We start from the raw sequence: 27,871 nt of genomic DNA, 5'->3' as shown, positions 1-27,871 counted from the left end.
AAATATGTGTTGTAAAAATACAAAGAGAAAATCAATAATATAAAATATTATTATAGTAGCCGTTGCTTATTGATTTAAAGAAACATTATTGAATCATTATGCACGTGAAAATCGAGTTCCACAACCAGCCAGTTAGATAATTTTATTAACAATATATTGTTTAAAAAAAATTACAGTTTGTTCACACACAGTGTGCTTTACTACCTGGAATTATAAATTTACATTAATCCTTCATAAAAGAATGATAAATATTTTACCTTAAATTCCATCAAAAACTCGTAATCCCAACCCCTACACATATTCTTATCAAATTATTAGTTTGTAGTTGAACCTTTAACCGGTGGTAAGGAGTTCTGTTCTCCTATCAACAATTTTATTTCTCATGATTAGTCAAGTACAATTTATTCGACTATCGTAATTCGCACGTTGCTTAAGTCGAGAGTTTATTCTATCATATCCTCATGATTTGTCCAATACAGTTTATTTTACTATGGTAATTCGCATGTTGCTAGAGTTTATCCTATCAGATTTTTGATAAAAAAAAAAAAAAAAAGGAAAATAAAAAAGGTTGGTTAGTTTGTACAAGTCACATTCTCAGCTTGTACATTAATCTCCCCCCACCATCTGCCACCTCCAGCCATGCAGCTGCGGCTACAATTGTCCCCATTTGTTCCTATCAACGGCCCCTCCACTCCTCTAATCCCATCCCATCAATTTTTCTCCCACTTTCACCTCATCCTTGAATCATTTCGCGCACACACATATCTTCCGAAGAACATATATAATCGCAGTAATTAATGTCTGTGCAGTAAATTTGTAAGTGTTAACGGTGGAAGGGGATTGATGAAAATGGAGGAAGATTTTGCCGTAGAACTATCTTTGAAGAAGAAAACAGCAGCTTCCAGGAACTGGATGCTGCTCGATAGCAGCGGGCGGGGGACTATTTTGGATTTGGACAAATTTGCTATCATGAAAAGGGTTTCCATAAATGCCAGAGATCTTCGGATTCTCGACCACTTACTGTCTTATCCATGCGCCATTCTTGGTAGAGAGAGGGCCATCCTTCTCAATTTGGAGGTCCGATTTCGATATTTGTTTTTTTTTTCTCCAGAAATTACTCTGTTTTCCTGCCGAATTTTGTGTTGATTATCATCTGTCATAATCGTTGCAGCATATTAAGGCTATAATAACAACCGATGAGGTAATGATTAATTTCGATGGATGTCGGATTTTGAAGGCGGTGTTGATGAGATTTTGATAGGTTTTTTTGAGGAATCCGCTGGACGAAAATGTGGTGCCGGTAGTGGAGGAGCTCCAGAGGCGGTTGCCGATGGCTTTTGGCGGCGAAGGAGAAGATATTGAAGCCGATCAAACAGATGAAAGAAGTGGTATTATTATACTATTATATATATAAGCTTGTTGAGATTTTATTGATGAAGAAATTTGATATTTGTGCAGAATTCCCATTCGAATTCCGAGCACTGGAAGTATTATTAGAAGGCATTTGTGGGTTTCTCGATTCCCAAACCAGAGAATTAGAGGCTGCTGCTTATCCTGCTTTGGATGAACTCACAACTCAGGTAAAATATTTTTTTTTAAAAAAATTAAAATAAATAAATAAAATACAATTTATTTTTTAATAATTACCGATATAATAATAGATTATACATTAAAAATGTATTAATTTAAGGTTTTTTTTTTTTAGTGAATGTATTAATTTAAGTTGACATAAGTTATATAATGCATAGTTCATCTTGTACTAATGTCTCAAATTTAAAATGAAATCTCGTGTTCGAAATCTAATTGGAACAATCTAACTCCTAACTCTGAAAAAATAAGTTGTATAAATAATAATCCGTAAATTGGGACGTGTGATTATGGGCAGATCAGCAGTAGAAATTTAGATCGTGTGCGTAAAATGAAGAGCTCCATGACAAGATTGACAAGTCGAGTCCAAAAAGTATGCGCACCACTCTTTCCTAATTTTATTTGTTCCTCATTTCAAACCAATGAACGAAGTTGTCTAGTTTTTATTAAATTAACTTGTGTTTCATGAATATTATGAAAATTAGGTGAGGGATGAGATTGAGCAACTTTTGGACGATGACGACGACATGGCGGATCTTTATCTGTCGAGGAAATCGACCTCCGCCTCGCCTTACTCCTCCGCCAGCGGTTACGGGATCGGTAAGTGGCGATCGATCGATGAGGATGATCCTTTGACGATGGGATTCATAAACAACACTGCTGTCATGACCTCAACTTCCCACCCGGAAAATAACGTCGAAGAACTCGAAATGTTACTCGAGGTTTATTTATTTTTATCTAATTTCACAAAATTCACTTATTATATATATGATGAGTATTTGAGGGCTTTTTTTTTTTTAAATTACATTTTTTTTGCTTTTTCTCCCCACCATTTTGCAGGCTTATTTTATTCAAATAGAGAGCACTATGAACAAGTTGTCCACGGTACGTGAACGTGATTAATAATTAGTACTGGGTTTAATAAATTTGTTAAAAAGGAAAGATAATAAAATTCTTGTTCTTTTCTCTCTTTTTTTTTTAAAGATATGTTTTGTTTTCTTTTGCAGTTGAGAGAATACATCGATGACACGGAAGACTACATCAACATTCAGGTACTTTATTTTTAGTTCTTAAAAACTTTCGCGTGTCAATTTTATCAAATTAATCTACAATTAATGAAAAATATCATTTTTTTTTATGTTAAAAATGTTACTTCGTCGAAATGAACAAAATCGATCCATTTTATATATAATAAGAGACCTATATATTTTTCCAATTTGACTTAATATATAATAAAATATTTTATATTTAATTCACTGGAAAAATTGAGTTGCCCTTGAATAATTTTATCAAATTAACGCGGACACGTGAAATTAATTAATCAGCTAGCCTCTAGGAATATAAATATGACATTTATGTGATATATTTACCCACTATTTTTTTTTTCTTGGATGTCGCAGCTGGACAACCATCGAAATCAATTGATACAGGTACACAGTATATACATACTAATCATTATACATAAAACAAAGCTAATTAAAAAGTTATTATTATTATTACTATTATTTTTAACGAGACTACATTGCACAATCGCTGCTCAAAATCAACATCATTGCTAAAAGCTAATAAAAAAGTTTTTAATTTCGAAAACTACAAAAAGAAAACATTGCATGAAAAAATACCGACACAAGATAAAATAGTTGTTTAACTCTATATTGGTAAATTTCAATGTTAGGACGTAGGTCGTTAGTTGTTTTCGTAATCTCGATCCTTTTATTTTCTGATGTGTTGTTGTGTGAATCGACAAGATATTGAAATGATGTTGTTGACGCATGCTCATACATGTAGTATCATATCAATATTTTCCGCTAAAAACTTGAGTAAAATCGACCAAAATTAAAAGTTACGTACGTGACACAAATTCAATTTTAACGACATAGATAACCAAAACTGTAAAAAAACAAAAATAAGATTACAAAAAGCTGAAGATATTTTCGTAATTATATTGCAGTTGGAGCTGTTCCTGAGTTCTGGCACAGTGTGCCTGTGTGTATATTCTTTAGTTGCAGCAATTTTTGGAATGAACATTCAATACCCATGGAGGGAGAACCATGGCTTTCTATTTAAATGGGTATTTTAATTTTAATTTAATGATAAATTTTTAATATTCGATTTAAGTTTTTTATTACATCAATCATTAATTAGATCAATTAATCAATATTTCTTTTACATATATATAGGTTGTCCTCCTTGCTGCACTCGTTAGCGGCTGCTTGTTTCTATCCATAATTTCATATGCTCGGCATAAGGGTCTGGTTGGATCTTGATGTAATTAATTACACAACTGGGAAATTTATTTATTGTATATCCTTTTATATTGTGTCTGAATATTTCCCCAATGTATTTTTTTATTTTATTTTTATTAGTGATAAGTAAAAGCTTTGTTTTTATTATTGTTTTTTTATTATTATTATTATATGCGGGAAGAAAAAGGGTTTACACGGGTTTCTAACTCGATATATGTGTCAAATTGGTACACTGGGTCTGGGACAAGAGGTTTGTGTGATATTGTGGTTTTAATTTGAGGGGAAAAAAGAGAAGAAAGAAATCAAAAGCAAAAATACAAGTTATTTTTATTTTGGAAAAGTGATGATTTATTTCCGAGTTTTGAAAATGTATAATATATCAATCTCTATCTTTTTTTAAAAAAAATTATTTATTGATTTTTTTTTCACTTTCACTACCAAAAAAAAAGACCTATAGTAACACTTTCTTAATGACATTTTTTTAAAAGTGTCATGTCATTATATATAGAGGTGTGCAAAATTTTGGTTAAACTGAATTAACCGACCGAACCGAATTAATTCGGAAATTCGGTTCGATTAATTTGAAAATTCGGTTTTTAAGTTAAAAAATTTCGGTTAAATAGGTTAATTCGGTTCGGTTTTCGTTTTTTTTTTAAAAAAAAATTCGGTTAATTCGGTTAACCGAATTAAAAATAATTTAATTTTGAATTTTTTTATTAGACCTTATTTATAATATAAATTTAATATTTTAATATTTAATATTTTACTTTATTTTTCTTATTTTAATTTTTTAAGCTTAATATATATTTATAATGATAAAATTATCATATTTAAATTATTAATTTTATAAAATTTTTAATTTTTTAATTTTTTTTTAAAATGTGACCGAATTAACCGATTTTTAATTCGGTTCGGTTAACCAAAATACAATTTGGTTAATTCGATTTCGGTTAATTCGGTTCGATTTTTGACCGAATTAACCGAATGCTCATCCCTAATAATATATATACATTTATTAAAAATAAAAAAATTTAATATTGTTGAAAAATATTATTATTATTAATATTATGTTGAATATTGAATGTTGAATGTTGAATATTGAGTTGTAAAATGTGGAAAATTAGTGTGTGATGATGTAGATGATGATGTATTTATTTTTGAACTAATCTCAAATGTGGATCTATAAATAGGTCTTCATTTGTGATGAAAAATACAATTGAATTGAGAGAAAAATATTTGTGAAGTGTAGAGTTTGATATATTTTGAGTTTTGGAGTTTTTACTTTTTACCATAAATTTTTACTTTTTCACAACACGTTATCAGCACGATCGCTCGAAGGTTCTCTATATTTTCCGCCGCTCCAAAATACAAGAAGAAGTCAAAAATATTCAACAAGTAAGAATTTTTATTTTACTGTTTTTATATTTTTATTGTGTATATATATTAATATATAATATCATGTTATAAAAAAAAATAGTTTTTTTTCAAAACTTGTTATAAATCCTGGGAGGATGTTAAGACGACATCCCACACTCCCGGTAAGGGATACGACAAGTATAAAAGCCTCTAAGATTTTTAAATAATAACGTGATATATATTTATTATGTATATATATTAACTGTATTAATATATAATTTCATGTTATTATATAAAAGGTTGTCTATGACACTGACCTTATAATAACGTGATATGATATATATTATTGTGTATTTATATACTAACCATATTCGTATAATCTCATGTTATTATATAAAAGGTTGTCTACGACACCGATCTTATAATAATGTGATATGATATACATAATTATTTAATTATGATTATCATTATGTGCATCACATGATTATCACGATTTTTTATTCAACACATACACGATTTTTTTCCTTACCCCCAACGGTCACAAACGGTAATAAACGGCTAGTTTTTGCCCTATAAATATGTTCACTCAAACTCATTTTCAATCACACCAAAATTCATTCTTCATCTCAAAACATTTTCTTCTCGGTTTTTTTCGAAAAAGAAGAAGATGGAGTTTTTGGCTTTTCTAAGGATATCTTTCATAACGATTATGATCATCATGCTCACGAGTTTTGTACTCACCAGCGATTTTCCACCACATGCTTTTTCTCTATTTGTACACTTACTTGTACTCATCGTTTATCCATTATTTTGTATTGTCATATTAATGGAAATTAACTAATAAAATGCATTGTTATTTTTCTAGTCACCATGTCAAATTTGGCAAAGATTGAATTCGTTGCGCTCGATATCACTGGAAAGAATTATATGCCATGGACTCTCGATGTAGAAATGCATCTTGAGTCATTGGGTCTAAGTGATACAATCAAAAAAATTAATATATCAACCTCACAAGATAAAGCAAAGGCAATGATTTTCTTACGCCGACATCTTGATGAAGGGTTGAAATGTGAGTATCTCACAGAAAAAGACCCAATGATTTTATGGAAAGGGTTGAAAGAAAGATTTGAGCATATAAGGGAAGTGATACTTCCGACCGCCCGTGATGAATGGAATTCGTTGAGAATCCAAGACTTTAAAAAAGTCAGTGAATATAATTCTGCAATGTATCGAATAGTCTCGCAATTAAAATTCTGTGGACTTCAAGTCACAGAGATGGAAATGCTTGAGAAAACGTTTTCCACTTTTCACGCATCAAATATAACTCTACAGCAACAGTATAGAGTGCATGGTTTTACGAGATATTCTGAGCTCATTGCATGTCTTCTTGTGGCGGAAAAGAACAACGAATTATTAATAAGAAATAATCAATCCCGACCCACTGGATCAACGGCATTTCCTGAAGCAAATGTTGTAATGAAAAATGAAAACCAAAATCAAAGGCATAGACCAGATTTTGGTCGTGGACGAGGTCGAGGAAGTGGGCGTGGGCGTGGACGTGGACGTAAAAATTATCGCGGTCGTGGTCGTGGCCGTAGATATGAAAATAATCGAGATAGTTATTTCAATAACTCATCTCAAAAGAACGTCACGAACCACCCACCAAAAAGGCAGCATGAAAATACAAGTGAAAATGAAAATCACTTAAAAAGATCTGAGAGTGTTTGTTATAGATGTGGCACTCCAGGACATTGGTCACATATTTGTCGAACCCCTGAGCACCTATGTAGGCTCTATAAAGAATCGACAAAGGGGAAAGGAAAATAGACCAATTTTGTTGAAGATAGTGACCATTTAATTGGTTCAACTAGTTTCAATGCTGCAGATTTTTTGAATGATTTCGAAGACATTGATTAAAAGATTGGTGGGACTATATTGTAACAAATTTGTATTTTTTATGCATTTTTGTATTATAAAGCATGTTATATTTTGCATTTGTATTGTACTTAATTTTTCTTTATTGCATTTTTTTGTGAAGTTTGATATGGAAAATGCTATGAGCAAACATGGAAATAATATCATGGAAATTTGCATACCAGATAGTGGTACAACACACACTATTCTGCGAGATGAAAGATATTTCTTGGAAATAAAACCAACAAAAACAATGGTGAATACCATATCAGGTCCTGTAGACTTGATTGAAGGTTGTGGAAAAGCACATTTTTTGTTACCTAATGGTACAAAATTTCTGATAAATGATGTTTTATATTCACCACAATCGAAAAGAAATTTGTTGAGTTTTAATGACATATACTCTCATGGGTATGATACTGAGACGATAACTGATGGAAATCAGAAATATATGTGTCTTACCACATATAAATCAGGAAAGAAATATGTGGTTGAAAAATTATCAATGCTCCCTACTGGATTGCATTATACACATATAAGGCCAATCGAATCAAATATGGTGGTTAATAATTCTTCAATATTAACAAATTGACATGATAGATTGGGACATCCTGGTTCAATAATGATGCGAAGAATTATTGAAAATACGCATGGTCATCCATTGAAAGACCAGAAGATCTTTCAGAATAATAAGTTTCAATGTAAAGCATGTTCTCTTGGAAAACTTATTATAAGACCATCGCCAGCTAAAATCCAAACTGAATCACCCATATTTCTTGAACGTATTCAGGGTGATATTTGTGGGCCAATTCATCCACCATGTGGACCATTTCGATATTTTATGGTATTGATCGATGCCTCTAGCAGATGGTCACATGTATGTTTATTGTCAACTCGGAATGTGGCATTTGCAAGATTGATGGCTCAAATAATAAAATTGCGAAATCAATTTCCCGATTATACAATCAATAAAATAAGACTTGATAATGCTGGAGAATTTACATCCCAGACTTTCAATGATTATTGTATGTCAATGGGAATCACTGTTGAACATCCTGTAGCTCATGTTCATATGCAAAATGGATTTGCTGAATCATTGATTAAACGTCTACAACTGATTGCTAGACCAATGATTATGAAAACAAAACTCCCTATTTCTATATGGGGACATGCAATTTTACATGCTGCGGCATTAATTCGCATCAGACCAAGTGCATATCATAAATTCTCCCCATTGCAACTTGCATTTGGTAAAGAACCAAATATCTCTCATCTGAGAATTTTTGGATGTATGGTGTATGTGCCTATTGCACCACCTCAACGATCAAAAATGGGTCCACAAAGAAAAATCGGTATTTATATCGGTTATGATAGTCCATCAATCATTCGATATCTTGAGCCTCAGACAGGCGATGTGTTTACAGCACGCTTTGCTGATTGTCATTTTAATGAAGAAATCTTTCTAGTGTTAGGGGGAGAAAAGAAACACATCGAAAAAGAAATCACATGGTATGTACCATCATTGTTACATTTGGATCCAAGGACCAAACAATGTGAGAAAGATGTACAGCAAATTGTGCACATGCAAAAAATTGCAAATCAAATTCCAGATGCATTTGCAGACACAAAAGGGGTAACAAAATCATATATACATGCTGTAAATGCCCCTGCTCGAATTGAAATTCCAAAGAAACAAATTGAAGACACTCATGATGTCATAAAACGCTTGAAGCGTGGAAGACCAGTCGGTTCCAAGGATAAAAATCCTCGGAAAAGAAAAGGCATAGAGAAACACGACGATCATAAAATAGAAAATGGTGTTCCAGAAGAATCACCTGATGATGAAAATATTCTATCAGAACCACAAACTGACGAGAATCGTGAAATCTCTATCAATTATATTAATACTGGAAAAATATGAAACCGAAAAGACATAGAAGATATTGATGAGATATTTTCTTATAATGTAGCTTGTGACATCGTAAATGAAAATGAGGATCATGAACCAAAATCTTTTGGTGAATGTAAAACTCGTCATGATTGGGCCAAATGGAAAGATGCCATCCAGGTTGAATTGGATTCGCTGAATAAACGTAATGTTTTTGGACCTATAGTCCTTACACCTGAAGGTGTAAAACCTGTTGGATACAAATGGGTTTTTATTCGAAAGCGAAATGAGAAAAATGAAATAGTCAGATATAAAGCTAGACTTGTTGCACAAGGTTTTTCTCAAAGGCCTGGAATTGATTATGAAGAAACGTATTCTCCTGTTATGGATGCAATTACGTTTCGATATTTGATTAGTTTGGCAGTGTCTGAAAATTTGGAAATGTGTCTTATGGATGTTGTTACAGCTTACTTATACGGATCACTTGATAGTGATATATACATGAAAATTCCTGAAGGATTTAAGATGCCTGAAGCACAAAGTTCAAAACCCAGAGAATTTTATTCTGTAAAATTGCAAAGATCATTATATGGGTTGAAGCAATCAGGCCGAATGTGGTATAATCGGCTAAGTGATCACTTGATGAAAAAGAGATATGTAAATGATCCAATATGCCCTTGTGTTTTCATCAAGAAAACAACATCCGGATGTGTAATTATTGCTGTATATGTTGATGATTTAAACATCATTGGAACGAATAAAAAAATTCAAGAAGTTATGATGTACTTGAAGGAAGAATTCGAAATGAAGGATCTTGGAAAAACCAAGTATTGTCTGGGTTTGCAAATCGAACAAAAAGAATGTGGAATTTTTGTTCACCAGGCAAATTATACAGAAAAGATCCTTAAACGTTTTAATATGGATAAATCAAATCCATTAAGTACTCCAATGGTCGTAAGATCATTAAACATAGAAAAGGATCCATTCCGTCCATGTGGAGATGATGAAATTATTCTTGGTCCAGAAGTACCATATCTAAGTGCCATTGGTGCCCTTATGTATCTTGCAAATTGCACTAGACCTGATATATCTTTTGCTGTAAATTTATTGGCAAGATTCAGTTCATATCCAACAAAGAGGCACTGGAACGGAATTAAACATATATTTCGTTATCTACGAGGAACAACAGATTTGGGACTTTTGTACTCAAAAGACACCAATCAAAGTATCATTGGTTATGCTGATGCTGGATATTTATCTGATCCACATAAGGCACGTTCTCAAACCGGATATGTATTTACTCGTGGAGGCACCGCAATTTCTTGGCGTTCACAGAAACAAACACTCGTAACAACTTCATCAAGTCACGCTGAGATTATTGCGCTACATGAAGCAAGCCGTGAATGTGTTTGGCTAAAATCAATGACACAACATATCCAAACTTCTTGTGGATTATCAGTAGACAAGAAGCCTGTGACGTTGTATGAAGACAATGCTGCATGTATTGCTCAAATGAAAGAAGGATACATCAAAAGTGACAGAACAAAACATATACCCCCAAAGTTCTTTGCCTACACTCAAGAGCTTGAGAAGAATAAAGATATTGATATCTGTTATATTCAATCAAGTGAGAACTCATCAGATCTCTTCACAAAGGCACTTCCCACGACGATATTCAGAAAGCATATATACAACATTGGGATGCGCAATCTGCGGAATATGTGAAGAATCACTCATATTAACATGAGGGGGAGTTTACGTGGCTGCACTCTTTTTCCCTTACTATGGTTTTTATCCCACTGGGTTTTTCCTAGTAAGGTTTTTAACGAGGCAGTATAAAACACGTAATGAAGACAGTCATCATATCACGATCATCATCACAAGGGGGAGTGTTGAAAAATATTATTATTATTAATATTATGTTGAATATTGAATGTTGAATGTTGAATATTGAGTTGTAAAATGTGGAAAATTAGTGTGTGATGATGTAGATGATGATGTATTTATTTTTGGACTAATCTCAAATGTGGATCTATAAATAGGTCTTCATTTGTGATGAAAAATACAATTGAATTGAGAGAAAAATATTTGTGAAGTGTAGAGTTTGATATATTTTGAGTTTTGAAATTTTTACTTTTTACCATAAATTTTTCCTTTTTCACAACAAATATAATATAAATCCTATTATTAATTAAGCCTAAAATACCCAAATATTTTTATGAGCGCCGCCGCTCGCTCCAACAATTCACTTGTGTCAATTGGAATCCCTCGCCACCACTGAATCTTCACCCATCATCGGCTCTTGCACACCGTCTGTCACTAGCGCTGCAATCCTTAGCTTCTGCCCCAACCGAGATTCTTATTTCTTCTCTTTTCTCTCGCAATCAGGTATGGGTCGCAAGTTTTGTTCTCTATGTTTGAGCTTTTTATTGTTGATTTTATGTGATTTAAGGTGGTAAAGACATTTCAATTTTGACAAATCAAACTCAATCAGCCTCACAATTCGGACCAGAATGGTGTACATCGCATCTTGGGATGATTTTCTCGAAAAATCCATCCAGTTGTTTCGCTCCGATCCCGAGAAAGTACTGTCGTTGCATTAAATTTCTAATTTACTTTATATTTTTTTGCTAACCGATTTTGATTGGGTTTCGTTTGCTGTCATAGACTCGTTATGTGATGAAATACAGACATTGCGATGGTAAATTGGTTCTGAAAGTCACCGATGATAAAGAGGTATGATTGTAATCCCCTGTAAAATATGCTTATTTATCTCCCGGATTGCTCCAGTTTTTAAGTTTCTTTCTGACTTCTAAGTGGATGGAGTTATGCACCAAGTGGTTAATTTTGTTGGGTTTTATTTTGACTTTTTTCGTGTGTGTGGTGTGATTTCAAGTGCATTTATACTTTATTTTGAAATTCTTTTTAACTTCTCCGTTCGTGCTTGGCTGGAGGGAGTCGTGAGAAATTCAACTGGGGAGAGTTTGTGTGTTGAATATGGGATAAAATCTTGCCCAGAAAAAAAGTGAAACGTTTTTAACCTTTAGCACACCTGGGACTTATCTCAGCTATAGCCTGCGCCTCATCATCGATGTTAGTGTGTCTCCAGGTGCGCTGCCTTGCACTTGGAGCCCAAGAAGCACCCTTAATAAAACTTTGTGGGCGCACCTTTTACAAACATTGTGTTGTAGTTGGACCATCCTAGTCTCAGGCTCCTTGCCCACCTTGACCTGTGGCATATGTGACTTGATTAGTATGAAGTCGGGTTTTGATGCGAGGATTTGTATGTAGTACGAGAAGAATTTGAGAGAGAAATTTAGAAGTATTTGAAATCCATTACAATATTGTACACATTACACAAGTGCATAAAATGGTAGAAGAAATTGAAATTCATGGAATTAAAAAAAATACCCAAACGAGCAAATGGAAACAAATTTTGTATCTAAATGGATGGTGAAATTTTGTGACACGTGGAAGAATGCATTTCAAGCCTTTTCTTTAGCTGGGGTCAGGGATTTGTTTTTTTAAATCTGTAAGGGAAATTTACCTTGGATATGATTTATCAGGGATGTGAAGTTTTAATTATTTTCCATCAAGAAAAGTAGGAGAAAAACAATTTAACCTCTTCTTAGCTTTCTCTAAAATAGATTGAGGTTCAATTTTGTAAAGCTAGTTGGTTCGATAGTTCAGCCACCTACATGAAGTGCTTGGTGTTGGAGCTAAAAGTTGCTCAATATTGGATCATTGGATGTATTTCTTCATATAGATTTATGTGTTCGTGCCACCCATTTTCCTATTATGATGTTAAGGGATATAAAAAACTTAGCATAGCTTGGTACTTACGACGTATCAAAAATTTTCTATTACAATTTCTTATTTTAAAATTAAGATTTTAGTGTTGGGGGTAGGAAAAATTTCAAGTTGAGAACACAATTCTAGTCCGCTGGGGAGGAAAAAGTAGTGTGGGGAGAAAGACCCAAGAGGGTGGGGGGGGGGGGGGTGGGGTTATTTTGTGATATAAAGATAAAAGCTGTTATATTTTAACTAACAATTATATAACCTTAAAAAAGTATTAGGCATCTTAGTAAAACATTTCAAACATTACAAGGGTCTTTTTTCAAAAAATTAATAACACTTGCAGACATTGTACAAATTCCTAAATATCTTACAAGCTGTTCTAAATATTTTATAAATTGAGCAAACTGGGCTCCATGAAATTCCAGACTATGGATACTCTTCAGTTCTTGATATCTTCTTTTCTATTGTATCAGTGTATCAAATTTAAGACAGACCAAGCACAGGATGCTAAAAAGATGGAGAAGCTCAATAATATATTTTTTACTCTGATGGCTCGTGGACCTGGAGGTAATGTTTCCACCAAGTGATTGTCATACTGGATATGCCTTAATGGGAAAATTTTGAAATTGTCATGTGTAATTTTCTTGAAAAAATAGCTATTTACTTCATTCGAAATCTATCAGATTATCGGGCACAATTGAATTCTTGGGTTCGATAATAAAGAGTCGAAAAGAGGAACTGCCAATAACTTAAATCTTTGGTTTAATCCATGTTTTCCAGGCTTGGAGCTGGAGCCTATTGGTTTACATTTATTGTTATTTATTGTTGCGACGGTATTGTTTGATTGCCATTCTTATGGTAAATTTATACTTTTCTGCAGCTGATATATCTGAAGTTGGTGGAAAAGAACAAGTAGAGGCGCATCCAACCAAGAAGGGAAGGGGAAGGAAGCAATGATATGTCTTTCTTATCTAAAATATTTTAGGCCAAACTGGCAATTTTCATCACTCCGATTCGACAAAATAGGTTTTTGGATCCATTTCACTCTTGTTACAAATGAAGTTATTCCCTGGATTTTATGTTAATCAGTTCATTCTAAATTTTGTGGCTTTTCATATGGTTTCCAAGATTTCCTAGTGCTTTCTGGATTATTTTCTGGGTGACATTTTCATCACATTTCATTCGTTAAACAAGAAAAAGGTGTTTGTTTAGTGCTTGGTTAATGGAATTCAATGTCCAATTATATCATGTCTCCGTGTGCATGCGTTGGGATAAATCAAACATGTTTATCCAATTGTTTTCAATTTTTTAAAGTAAACATTTTATTTATTTAGAGACTCATCGAATATGATACATCTATTTAACAACGCATATTACTTGCTTAAAAAAAACACAACTGTTTTTCATCTTGTAGTTATTTTAAAACACTTTTTTTAAAACTTTATTGTACATCGATATTTGTGCATCAATTCTTTCATCACCTAAAATTCAATGCGAAAGTTCAATTTGTTATAATATCATGAAACATTAAATACAAAATTCTTCTGAATAATAACAAAATCATACAATATAGTAAAGGTATATATATATATACATATATATATCTTACATTATATGTATCTTTACGATTATTTTTTTTATAATCCTACAAATAAATTTATGATGCGTGTGCATATATCAATTTATTATCAAGAGCATAAAATAATGTGAATAGATTTCACGTGATTACAAGTGGGGACAACCTAATCAAAACGTTCAAACCTAAAAGAGCACTTACCTCCAAAGTGGCACCATTAATAATACTTTAGTGTGTGATTGGATCAGTTTAAATCAAAATTTCTCCACTAATCACTTTGACTAACTTCATATTTATCTCATAGATTCATACTTAGTGAAATCTTCTTAAGAAATAACACTCTAACTAGCCTAATTAAAAAAGGGTAATACCCATTGATTTCCTGATGTCACTTGGCTGCAGATGTACATGTCAGCCCATGATTATTGCACTACTGTGTTATTGTCGTCTGTATTTGGGATACGAGAGTTGCATCTAATTGTTTTTACTTTGATTTATTTAGGATGCAAATTTGATTTCTCAACATGTTGAGAACTTTAGGATTTTTTTTATTTTTTGTAAAATCACTAGTATTGGTTTGTAAGATTGATCTTACTTTTTCTAGTGATATTTAGCCCTAAGGCATTCATACGAGTTTTTATACTCGTGCAAAATTAATTTCTTGGGTTATTTATTTTTGTTTATTTTACGTATTTATTTTCCGCTGCACTGTGTTGTCTTTGGTGTTGTAACATTGAAGATAACACCGACTCTTGATTTTATCATACAATTGCAATATGATTTCTGTCATCTCCCAAATTTCTTTTGCTGTTTTGCACATTTTGATTTTGCTGAAAGTATTTTTGTCAAGAGTTTTATATAGTATGTCCTTGGCCACGCTATCAAGATTTGCCTTCTTTTTCTCCTCCGTGGTCCATTTACTTCTTGGTTTTTCAACGTACTGCATGTGGTCCTCCACCAAAAATTTCTATTGCAGTGTTAATTTTGGTAATGATAATCGGACTATCAATAATGACATACCACATGTCATCATCTAGTGCTGACAGATGAGCTTGCATGCGTATCTTCCACTGATCAAAGTCATTTTCGAGAACATAGGAATTTCGCTGCATGAAGACATCTTAGACGCATTGTTCAAAAACAAGATAAGAACCTCGCTCTTATACCACTTGTAGGATTGATTTATGTGTAGAGGGGTGTGAATACACTTAAAAAAACTTTCGATGTAACTAAATTTGAATTCAACCAAGTTAATGATTGAACTTCGTTCTTATATTGGTGTCTACACAAATCGACAAACAATAATAACTGCGCGAAAATATGTCGAAGTGTGGATTATGAACACAGATTCAAGTTTATCAAATAGTAAAAGAATTGACGTAAACTAAAAGAAAAACGCAAGGAAATGTATATGGATGTTCGAATATTTCAATGACTCCTACGTCACCCCTTCTTCCTTTTTGGAAGGATATCACTAGAAGACTTTGAGTTTTACAATCAACTTGTACAAACCCCACTCTAAGACTTAGAACTTACACACACTGCCTATCTTATAACTCCTAACTAAAATTCAATGATAGTCCTCGATTGTATGAAAGAAAAGTATTACAACTCGATTTCAAGCTACACAATTGATCCTCAAACGATCAGAATAAACAAGTGTATGTGTGTGTGCTTTGAGTTTTTCTTGATCAGTTTCGCTCTTGAAACTTTGAAATTTTTTTTTGAAAATACTTGAGCGATGATAGAATATTCAACAATTCAGCGATTGGATTTTCATCAGCGTCTTCAAATGATAAATATGCCTATTTATAGGCTCCGATTAAAACGGTAATAATTTAAAATATTGGCTCTGAAATTCTTGAGAAAATCCCATTACTCTTTTGTCATCTGCTTTGCCGACATTCTCTGTGAATAGTACTCTATTATGATCGCGATATTTTGTAGCAGGTGTGTTAGTGTACGGAAAACTTTATCCAGATCGGTTAACTGACTTTGTTTTTCATTCTTTGTGTTGAGTCTTCAACTGTAGATATAACTGTCTCTGATAGACTGAATAAAATCAGTTTGGCTTTGACGATGCGCGAGATCAGTTTATCTTTGTAGATGAGCGAGATCAGTTTGACTCTCATAGCTGAGCGAGATCAGTTTAGTTTTGTAGATAAATGAAATCAATTTGGCTCTCTAGCTGAGCGAGATCAGTTTAGCTCTGTAGATAAGCTAGATCAGTTTAGATCTGTAGATTCTCTAGATCAGTTTAGCTTTGTTGATTGTCAATATCAGTTTAGCTCAGCTAGTTGTTACGATCAGTTTCTTTCGTGTCATTTCCTCCCAATTTTACTATCAAACTGATAACTAGTTCAGTTCAGTAGCTTTAACAATTTTGATAATTCTGATTAGGGGTGGTTTTTCGGTATACCGTATCAAAAATATTGGTATGAAAAAAATTCATACCGATACTGAAATTCTAAAATTTTGGTACAGAAAAAATTCATATTGATATCGTATAAATACTGAAAAAAAATTAGGTATACCGAAAAAATGTCTGTATATCGAAAAAATTTCTGTACGGTATGTCAAAAACTCGGTATTTTGATTCGGTATGCCAGCCCTGATTCTGATTATGTTTTTTGCAAACACCGAAATTAAGTTTCTTTTAATTATATAATTTTGGAATTCCCAACATATAAATGAGTTTAACAAGAATTTACCATAATTTATTTCATTTTTATAAATAATATTATACAAATAAAATCACAAAATTTAATTCTATATTCAAATAACAAATTAAACGATAGTAAATAAAAATAAAAAATCAAGAATTCAATAATTATCAACACAGACAAATTAAAATATAAAAAACATTTAAAAAATATAAAAAAAAAAACACAACTTGATATTTTTCAAAAACCAGTAAATCTAATTAAAAGTAAATAAAATCAAAAAAAGTCACATTTTCCATATTTCACAGTCTGAAATTACTTCTTGTTTTTTGTTTGAGGTGGACTTATAATTTTATTAATTGAAATTGTCTATTACAAGTCTAACGAATCCAAGATGAAAATTCACCATATATAATCAAATGTGCATGTGTGTAAGTATAAATATAATAAATAAAATCGAGAATCGGTATGTTCAAAAAAATGTACAAACACTTACACACATCATATATTATATAAATATATTTAATGTATAAAAAAACATTAAATGTCTGTTGGATATTCTAAGGTTTTGGTATTTTGCACTAACTTGCTAAACTGATCGTGAGTCGCTAAACTTATGTCGGAATTTACTAAACTAATCGTCTCGCTAAACTGATAACGGAAGTTTCTAAAATGATAGCAAGTTTCTAAACGAATCGTCTCGCTAAACTCATATCGGAAGTGAATAAACTGATCGCAAGTTGCTAAACTGATCGCGAGTTGCTATACAGATCGTCTCACTAAACTGATATCGAAAGTGACTAAACTACTCGCATATAAACTACTCAATCGGCATAATACATCAGTTTGTCCCCCCAAACATACGCCCAATCAATTTAGCTCTGCCCGCGTGTTCAAATGATTTAGTTGGAATGACTATCAGTTTACATCAAGTGAATAGAATTTTCCGTACACTGACACTGACATCTCTGCAACAACACGTCGCAATCCCAGAATGCTACTTTTGTCAGAAGAATGTTGACGTGGCAAATACAAACAGTGCAAAGGAAATAATTTATGATCTTTTATATAATTTTCAAATATTACCGTTGGATCCCAAACCTATAAATAGGTAGCTTGATCAGTCAAGGAAGTGTTCTTGCTCTCGCGCATCATTTTGAAAATTCTCATTCTAAGCAGTTGATTTGAAAGTTTCGAAGTACTTAGCAAAAACTGATCAAGAAACTCAAAGCACACATTTTCAGATATTGTTCGATCCTTGTAGGATCAATTTGTGTTTGTAAAATCGAGTTGTAATATTATTATCATTTATTCAGTCGGGGACTGATTCTTTGTGTTGTATCTAGGAGTTCTGAGATAGGTCAGTGTGTGTAAGTCCTAATCTCAAAGCAAGACTTTACAAGTTGATTGTAAGATTCAAAGTCTTCTAATACTATCATTTCGAGGAGAAAAAAGATGTGATATAGGAGTCGTTTAAATCTCCGAATATTCATAAACATTTCATTACGTCTCGTTCTTTCAGTTTACCTTGTTCTTTCAAGTTTTGCATACACACACACACACACACACACACTTACTCAATGTTCAGAATTTGCACTTTAATATATTTCCGCACATCATATTTTTTAATCAATTTGCATAGACATCAAGAAAATTGAGAGTTCAGCTGGTAACTCAACATAATTATAATCAGTCAATTCTAAAAGTATGTTTAACATTAGTCAAAAAAATCGTTTTGATTTACGACATTGCAAAGTCGATAATATTGATTTGGTTCGAGATTTTGAGCTAGTTTGGATACAAAAACATTTTAATTTTAAAAAAATACTTTTTGAAGTTGACTTTTAAAATTATTTTTTTAAATAAAAATTATAATAATTTTGTATTTGAATAAATAAATTGTAAACAATTTTTTTAAGTTGAGTTATAAAAAAACACATTTGAAAAACTATAAATATGAGTTTTTTAAAAAATATTTATATTTTATCTTAATTTAAAAACACTTCAAATCTATTCAAACACATTTAAAATAATAAATATAATTTTTTATGTGCAAATTGCTCAAAAATCCCCAATGCAAACATGTTTTGCTCTGCACTCCCTAGCCACTTTTTTGTACTACAATTTTTGTTAATTTGTATCATATCTTGTATGGTTTTATATCACATATTGTATTGTTTTGTACCACATTTTATGACTAGGGACCCCAAAACAAAATATATTTGCATTTAGGGATTTTTGAGCAAATTACCCATTTTTTATTAAAAAAACTATTTTTCTCTTTTGATTTCTTCTACCAAACGCATAATTAGAAACGGAATCGATTACTATTTGACACGTGGCATTTTTTATTGGGAAATGCGGAACAAGATTCTCCGTGGGGTTCACCGAGTAGGTCCCAAGTTGGTGAATCTCGTTGCTAAAATGAGCCGGAGTGGGGTCCATTATGAACCGTGAATTGATTATTCGAGAAAGAAAAAAGTAAAATAATAATTCATAAAAAAATATATAATTCTACAAAATATAACCTTTGTTAAGGTTAGGGGTCGTACCGAAAATTTCGGTATATCGACAATTTCGATATGACATAAATTCATATCAATACCATATCGAATACCGAAATTCGATAAAATTCGGTACGATATGATACCGTATATACCGATTTTTTTAAAATGTTTTTTTTAAAACAATATCGGTATATGCGGTATCATACCGATATCGTGTATACCGATTTTTTTTCGGTATACCGAAATATCGAAAATTTTAAAATCTTATATCGATATCGATACCAAAAATTGATACCGTACCCAAATTTTCGGTATAAACGATTTTTTTTTCGGTACGGTAAAGGCGGTAATGACGATATTTTGGTATTTTTCGCCACCCCTAGTTAAGGTTATGTTTGGTATGCGCAGGTTAGTTAGCAAATAAAAAAAAATTTACACGTCTCTATGCACATCTCCAACTCCAAATTCCAATCTATTCCACGGTTTTGTTCATGCCGTCCGCAGGGTAGTATCCGTACTCATACTGTGGGCGACGTGTAACCCTATTCCACATACTTTCTCTCTCTACGATGTTTTGCTTTCTCTCACTACAGAATCACAATTTTTAATTCATGCTTCTTGTATAAAAGAGGTGTATAAATGTATGAATATTACTTCTCTCCGGTCCTTGGGTTTTGTCAGTTCATTGCGAAATCAAAACATTGCAGCTTCATATCTTATTTTTGTTAAATCCTTGTGGAGGTTGAAACAATTTTGGGTTGACACCATTTTCCGCCAACATTCGATCTCAAGGTCCAAATTTCAGTCTTTTTCGGCATTTTTTTTGGTTGTCTGTTCCTGTTTTGAGCTTATTTCATCTGGGTTTTTTTTTTTGGGGTCGTTGGCAGATTTTCCATATGCCCAGTTCATGTCATGTTGTTTCGGTCCTGGAATGAATCTATTTTGAGCTTGGGATGGCTATTATGTGTTTGTAGGTTGCCAAATATGGAGGTTTTTTTCTTTAGCATATGTTAAGTTTTTGCCTCTTGTGGATGGCTAAAGATTTCTTGAATTAGTAGGATTTGGGATTTTAGGGCTTGGTTTCCTTTTTTGCTTAATATATATTTGTATAAAGGGAGTGAAAATGGATGAGGTTGTAAAATCGAACACTGCAGCTGTTGAAAGTTGCTATAAAGTGATTAATCTCTTAACTCAGCACCCCCAAGATCAGAATAAGTATAGGATTTTTGTAGAACAGACAGGGGAGGCTGTCTTAAAATTCAACAAAGTTGTTTCACTTCTAAATTCTAGTACTGGTCATCCTAGAGTTAGAAAATCCAAAAAGAATCACACTCCTTATCCCCAAAATATCTTATTGGAAAGTCCAATGTGTGGAACTACCGATATGCCCCAGAATTTCATTCAGATTAATCCAGTTGAGACCAGTTCACATCAAGAAACCGGTTTGTACTGTAACCGGTCCATCACATTTGGGAACCCTTGCTTAGAATTGAGCTCACAAAGCAAGAATCATCTGCAGCTTTCCCAGAAATCACCAGTACAGAATTATTATTTTCTCAAGCAACAGCAGCAGCAGCAGCAGCAGTTGAACCAGCAAGCTGACCTAACATATAGACGTAGCGACAGTGGCATTAGCCTGAATTTTGATAGCTCTACTTGCACCCCTACCATGTCATCTACTAGGTCTTTCATTTCCTCATTGAGCGTAGATGGCAATGTTGCCGATTTAGATGTGAGTGGCTTTCATCTGACTGGGGCGGCTCCAGCTCGGTCTATGGATCAAAGCTTGTATCATCACAAGAGAGGGTGTTCAGGAAGGGGAGAGGATGGAAGTGTGAAATGTGGAGGCAGTGGCAGATGTCATTGCTCTAAGAAGAGGTGGTTGCTTTAAACTTGTTTGCCTTCGTTACTTTCATTTACAATATGATATATGGTTCATGATCGTTCTGTTTTTCGTTTCAATCTTTCACACGTTAAACAGGAAACACCGAGTAAAAAGATCTATCAAAGTACCCGCCATAAGCAACAAGGTAGCTGATATCCCCCCTGATGAGTATTCTTGGAGAAAATATGGACAGAAACCAATCAAAGGTTCTCCTTACCCGAGGTAATTTTGATTCCTTTCCTCAATAAGCGACATTGGATGGAATATATGATTCAACTTTTAAAATAGAGCTCTCTCGTTTTTAAGATCAATCCTTTTAATTGACTGCATCTGATGGACTCCATGTTGGTGTATAATTCATTTTTTTTGTTGTGGAAATCTGCTTGGTAATTATTTGTGGTTCTCAGGTTGAGGAATAACCTCAGCAAAGCCATAGCATTAGTCAGTTGAAACTCAAATAATTCTTGCCCACGAAGTTTAATTTGCAGTTTTCTCACTGACCATTAACTAGTAGTTAAGTGGCTTGGATTGATATTTGCTTGAGTTATGATATGATATAAAAATTGATGCATTGTTTTTTAAGGGAAACCATACTGAATGTAGAAGGATATATCGGTCCATTTGTCATTAGTTTCTCACTGTTGTATATAATTAGTTGGTTAGAATTACTTGGTGACAAAACTTGCATATATTTACTGGTCAATCAATACATATGAGTTGTGATGGGATAAGAAATGCATAACTGTCAAGTCCTCCGCTGATTATAGGAGCTGATACTCATTTGAACAGTGCTCTGACAATCTGCTTATCCGAATTAGTTAAACGTGTAATCGGGTAGTATCAGAATAAATACCATATTACATGCATGCCATGTGCTTATCTTTATTATTTGATGTTTTAGTTTGTGTTGATTAAAATCTCACCCTTGTGTCTTCGTCTGTCTGTTTATGCAATTAATCAAGAAATGTGTAATGATGCAATTTGACACGCGATTGGATGAGTTTCTTGGTCGTGAAATCGTGCAGGGGTTACTATAAATGCAGTAGTATGAGAGGATGTCCTGCAAGAAAACATGTCGAAAGATGCTTGGATGATCCTTCGATGCTTATAGTTACGTATGAAGGCGAACATAACCATCTGAGGTTGCCATCACATTCGACCAACGCATAAAATCTTCGTCAAGGGCTTAGCCAATATTCTTTCAAGCTTATGTGCATAACTTATTAGATGCCTGATCGTTTGACTTCAACTGTTCCTGCACGTATGGCTCGCTCAAGGGCGAGACAAAGACTCATTCGGGTTGAGTTTTTAGTGCAGAACTTTGTGTTCTTGGCATTTGTAAAACATAAACAGATCTGAGTTCCTTGCTCGCATGAAAACACGTTCATCCTTACGCTTGAGTGACTGTTTTTCAGTTTCCAAGATTATGTTTTCCTTAAAATTTTCGTCTCCTATTACCACTTTTAATCCATGGTCTCAAGCGACATCATTCACTGGCTCATTTTGCAATAATTTTACTTCAACTTTCAGCGTATTGAATTTATTTTTCACCAATGATCGAGACTGAAAAATATTATAATTTATAAGAATTCATTTTGTCTTTCTGAAAATTTTTCTCCCCCAGTTTTTATTTTCGTTGTTAAAAATATACTCTCTTTTTGTAGATCTGTCAATGTAATCATTACTTCTAATTAAAATTTGTGTGTCACTTTTCTTTCTTACATAAAATTATAATTTCAAACTATATATGGCACGATTTGATATCTATATTTAAAACAAAGTTAAAATGAATCATGACTATAAACAAATTTAGCCCATTGCTGTTTTACAATGGGTTGGGCTATGAGAGTCCAGTTGGCCTAGATCACATGAATATGAATAATCAACCATAAATAAAAATGCCCCAAAGAACATGCTTAAAAATAATTAAAGTTTCCAACCAATCTATTTTTACGGAAAAGTCTATGCTACCTCAAGGGCACGAAATAGGATAATCTGGTAGAGCGGATTGACACGATGGGCTCAATCTATTTTTACATCTCTTTATTTTCATATATATTTAACTAAAAACTTCGTTTCAATCGATAACTTTGATTTTGGAATAGATTTCAAATAAAATAATTTAGAATAGATGGATTGGAATAAAATATTTAAAGAGTGGATTCTCAATTTGATTAAAAAAAAAAGGCTTGACATTTTTCATTTCTCAAATCCTTATACTACATATGGTAGAATTTTAAGAAATTTTCATTAATATAATAGAATGAATATGAAACGGTACATTTACCATAATTTAAGCTTCTTTTTTTCCCCATTCACCTTCTTTGATACATAGTATTATTTAATAGAAGGGTGTCCCACAAATAAAAATTAAAAATAAATTTCTATTAATGAATAGATATTAAATCTCACAAGGATCATCATATGCACATGGCCATCTTTGATTGGTATTAACTTGTGATATAAAGGAGCGACAAATACATCTAACCTATTTTCTATATAAAAAATAAAAATACAAAATACAAGGTTTGTATTCACATGGAATAGGTAACCAATGGAGGGCCTAGTAATTTTGATGGCATTGAATCATGTAAGTTAATTATGGTATAAAAAAAATAAAAATTAAATAAACTATTTTAAATAACTTGAATATTGAATCCCAGAAGCTATAATTTTTTGAATAATGAAAAAATTATTCAATAAAAGAAACAATAATGTTCAATATTCAATTGACAGATAATTTGATCAACCATCTAAAATTTGCTCGAGACTTAATGTAACCATTAAAAGACCGTTTGCATTATCGATCATTGTGGGTTCATTCATTAGAGTTGAATGATGATTTTACTCTTTCAGGCATCGGCTATATCCCATACATAGCAAATGATGTGAAAAATGTAAAACTTTCCCAATTATAACATGTATAGCATTTTTTTTGTTTGACAGGATAACATGTATATCATTTTAATTGATCGTAAAAACTCTTCTGAGATGTTCTTATAAATCAATTTTATGAGATGAATTTTCAACACAACTCAATTACCTATGAAAAATATTTATTTCATTGCAAATATAATCGAGTCGTCTCGTTTAACATATATAAATTTGTGAGATCATCTCAAGAAGTACCTATTTTTTTTTAATCAGGCATATATTTTGTATTTTAATTAGTCACTTTCATATGTTTTTTTATCAATTGGAATGAGAATACCATAATAAACCATCAGGGATTTTTATATGACCTTTTGTTTGCTCAAAAAAATAATTAATATAAAAAATATTAATTATTTATATTTGTGTTTATATAAGTACCTTATAAAAACCACATTTATTATATTTAAATGAACATTCAAAATAACCCTAAAGATGAAAAATAGATAGCAGACTTTTTATTGTCCTTATTTTTAGTTATTTTAATTTAAATTTAATTACCAGTAATTTTTTTATTTACTAAAAATTTATTATTAAAATAGTTATTATCTTTTAACAGCTTACTAGAAATTTATTATTTAAAAATTATTTCAATAATTAATATATGAGTGAATTGTCCTAAAATCCCTAATATCCTTCCTAACTTTATTATAACTCCCTAGGCAAAAGATTCTTTACTATAACTCCCTAGGACCACCAAACTTGAATATTTTAATATTTAATTCTTGTGCTGGATTTATGCTAATATATGCTTAAAATCTATAGGTTCTATGCTTAACTTGTAAAGGTTTTATGCTTGAATCTGGAGATTTTGTGTTCATTTGCAGTATAAATAATTATGCGCAAAAATGGTATCAGAGCTTTAGGTTAATTATTCAGACATAATATTATTCGTTAATTCATGCTTTTCTTTGTTGAGGAGAAGATGTTACAAAAAAATGACTTCAAACGAAGGTTTGAATCAAGAGGATTTTATTCATACGAAATCCTATAAACAAGTTAATCTATTCACAATAGATTACTTACAATAGGTTGCGACTAATGCTCTCGAATTTGAAGAGATAAAGAAAAATGACTTCTAACTCTAAATTTTTAGAGATTACCCCAGATTCCTCTAAACTCTTTGGAGATCTTAGAAAAATTCAAAAGACGATACAATATTACAGCAATCAGTTGTATGAAATACCTCGGCAAATTGAATAAATCCTTAAGAAACAAGAAGAAATTCTTGGAACTCTAAAGGATCTTCAAAATAAAATCCTAAACCTAGAACATACTTTTGGTTCTAGAAAAAAAAATACAGGAGGAAGGTTACCACTCTCGTTTGGTACCAAACCTTTGTTACATCAGAAAGGTAAAACCAAAATGGTTCAAAAACCTTTAACTAATGATGAAATGATGATTAATCTTATAAAAGCAGTATCAGAGAAAAACACTATCTGATGACTGCTTTAGAAAGATTAAATCTAGAGGATCTACAAGATCTTGCGGATTCTTTTGCGAATCTCAAAGTTGTAGATCTAAAAATGAATTTCCCTGAGGGTGAACAACCCATGTAAAATCCCCCAAGAGATGTGGTAAAAACAAAAGAACCACATAGTGAGTTCCATGTGGGAGAAAATTCACATCCAGCAGAAACCAGATCAAGAAGGAGTAAAATACCACTACATCAAACTCCTTATGAAAAAACTGTTTTAGACCCGATACATCCTTATGGGGTTATGTTAAACCTTGATGTTTTGGACTTCAAAAACAGAAAAGATCTTATAGATGATTGGACGTCAGCTATGAGAATTGCAGCAGGGACATTAGATCTCAATAAAGAATGATTCATTAAACTTCTAGAAATGAGTCTAATGGGATCTGTCAAGATCGCATAGGAGATGACTATGCCAGATACGAAGAAATCAATCTTAGCAGGAGAATCCTTCAGCGAGATTGGAGAAAGAATGACCATCCTATTTAAAGCACAATTCATAGGGGTAGACTATTTCAATAATCAAGATACAGAGAAAAAAAGAAGATATACTCAAGCTCTGTATAGCCTCGAGTTACATGATATCTGTTTAGTTGATGAATACATTATGTTATTCACTAAATACAGATGGAATTCGGGAGTCGAGAAAAATGTAGCTATTCAGCTATTTTTCGCAAAAATGCCAAGTCCCTGGAGAGAAATGTTGATTAAAAAATACGTTCCAGGTAATCTTGATACATTGGCAAGACGCGCGTCCTTTTTTAAAGGAAAATTGGTAGAATGGTGCCATATGGCAGCATTACAAAAGAACTACAAGAAAATAAGGGGTATAGATAAGCGTACACCTTTGTGTTGTAGAGAAAATGATCTTCCAACGATCATTGGAAACAGAACACAAGGATTTAAAAGGAAAAAAATTCAGAAATAATCCCTATAATAAAAAAATGAAGAGTTCTTGGAAACCAAGAACATTTTGGTCCAAACAAAAAGCCAGATCCTATAGATCAGGTAGAAGAAGTGGACCTACAAGAACGTCCCCAGCAACAGGCTCATCACAAAGTAGGGGAAGAACACCATCAAAAAGAACTTTCAGAAAAACTCATACAAGGGCAAGTGAAAGTTTCAAGGATTGCAACTGCTGGACATGTGGAGCAAAAGGACACATATCTACAAATTGTCCAGAAAACGAGAAAAAAGGAGTCAAACTCTTTGAAGCAACACCAGATATGGATGATGCGGTTTTCTTTCAAGATCTAGTCCAAGTATATCAATTTTAGGATATCCCCTCAGATGAAAGCATATACGAAGAAGAGATATTATTTAGTCAAGAAGTTTCTGAGGATGAATCAGAATCAGAATCAGAGTAAAGAGGAGGTGTTTCGACATGAAACATATGAAAGTTTGGCTGGGTTCTTTAGTCAAACCACGATATCTCATAATATGGTTCAAAGGATTATGAGAGAAAATCCAACACTACAGAAGTACCAAGGATTTTCGGCAGGACAAGTTGAAAGAGTTTTAGGAAATCTAGGGCTAAGACAAAGAAGACATAATTTGATTTATAAGGTATCCAGAAGAGAAATGGCGATTCCTATGGAATTAACCAGTAATCAAATTGAGATGCAGTTGATTCCCTTTGAAGAAATTCGAGAGGAATTACAGAAATTAAAAGCGGAAGTAGCAAAGACAATGTCTTGGATTCATATTGGAGCAATCCAGATTATGATCAAAGCTACTTTTAAAGAAGGAATAGATTCACCCATAGATATCGTAGTATGCGATAAAAGAATGATAAATATACAAGATGCGGTTCTAGGAACTATCTCAGGAAATTTGTGCGTAGGAAAAATTGTGGGAGTTATTTATCCAAGAATAGCCTACAATTTAGCTGATAGAGATTTTGGTCGAGCCTTGACGTTGCATCAAAAATTTAAGGAAAAAAGACTAATGAAGGAAGGTAATAGGCCATATTCTATTATATATCAAATTTCATATGCTCTTTCTAATACTCACCATTCTGAATTATTTATTAAAAAAGAGTTC

General features: G+C 32.5%; 3 protein-coding genes across 8 annotated transcripts; all 3 read left to right on the top strand.

Annotated features, from left to right (window-relative positions):
- Window positions 1-584: 584 nt before the first annotated feature.
- Window positions 585-3,953, top strand: LOC140881268 (magnesium transporter MRS2-I-like). 5 transcript variants are annotated; one of them, XM_073286442.1, is made up of 11 exons: window positions 588-1,077; window positions 1,172-1,201; window positions 1,262-1,385; window positions 1,459-1,580; window positions 1,886-1,960; window positions 2,073-2,309; window positions 2,428-2,472; window positions 2,595-2,639; window positions 2,988-3,017; window positions 3,539-3,658; window positions 3,768-3,952. In XM_073286442.1, the coding sequence occupies exons 1-11, from the start codon at window positions 844-846 to the stop codon at window positions 3,852-3,854; spliced, it is 1,149 nt and encodes a 382-aa protein (XP_073142543.1). In that variant the 5' UTR covers window positions 588-843; the 3' UTR covers window positions 3,855-3,952. The 5 variants fall into 5 exon arrangements, with proteins under 5 accessions (XP_073142546.1, XP_073142543.1, XP_073142545.1 ...); XM_073286441.1 differs by having other exon boundaries at window positions 591-1,077; window positions 1,262-1,388; window positions 3,768-3,949; XM_073286445.1 differs by lacking the exon at window positions 1,886-1,960 and having other exon boundaries at window positions 585-1,077; window positions 3,768-3,953.
- Window positions 3,954-11,220: 7,267 nt separating this feature from the next.
- LOC140884049 (signal recognition particle 9 kDa protein) lies at window positions 11,221-13,995 on the top strand. The gene is made up of 5 exons (XM_073290714.1): window positions 11,221-11,379; window positions 11,486-11,576; window positions 11,659-11,727; window positions 13,263-13,356; window positions 13,670-13,995. Exons 2-5 carry the CDS (start codon window positions 11,505-11,507, stop codon window positions 13,744-13,746), a joined length of 312 nt encoding a protein of 103 aa, XP_073146815.1. The 5' UTR covers window positions 11,221-11,379; window positions 11,486-11,504; the 3' UTR covers window positions 13,747-13,995.
- A 6,091-nt stretch (window positions 13,996-20,086) lies between these two features.
- LOC140881809 (probable WRKY transcription factor 21) lies at window positions 20,087-22,820 on the top strand. 2 transcript variants are annotated; one of them, XM_073287401.1, is made up of 4 exons: window positions 20,087-20,327; window positions 20,423-21,413; window positions 21,517-21,642; window positions 22,446-22,820. In XM_073287401.1, the coding sequence occupies exons 2-4, from the start codon at window positions 20,659-20,661 to the stop codon at window positions 22,588-22,590; spliced, it is 1,026 nt and encodes a 341-aa protein (XP_073143502.1). In that variant the 5' UTR covers window positions 20,087-20,327; window positions 20,423-20,658; the 3' UTR covers window positions 22,591-22,820. The 2 variants fall into 2 exon arrangements, with proteins under 2 accessions (XP_073143502.1, XP_073143501.1); XM_073287400.1 differs by having other exon boundaries at window positions 20,087-21,413.
- Window positions 22,821-27,871: the final 5,051 nt, after the last annotated feature.

The sequence above is a fragment of the Henckelia pumila genome, chromosome 2, assembly GCF_033568475.1.
Source record: "Henckelia pumila isolate YLH828 chromosome 2, ASM3356847v2, whole genome shotgun sequence".
Lineage (NCBI taxonomy): Eukaryota > Viridiplantae > Streptophyta > Magnoliopsida > Lamiales > Gesneriaceae > Henckelia > Henckelia pumila.
This window is presented reverse-complemented; position numbering and strand designations above follow the sequence as displayed.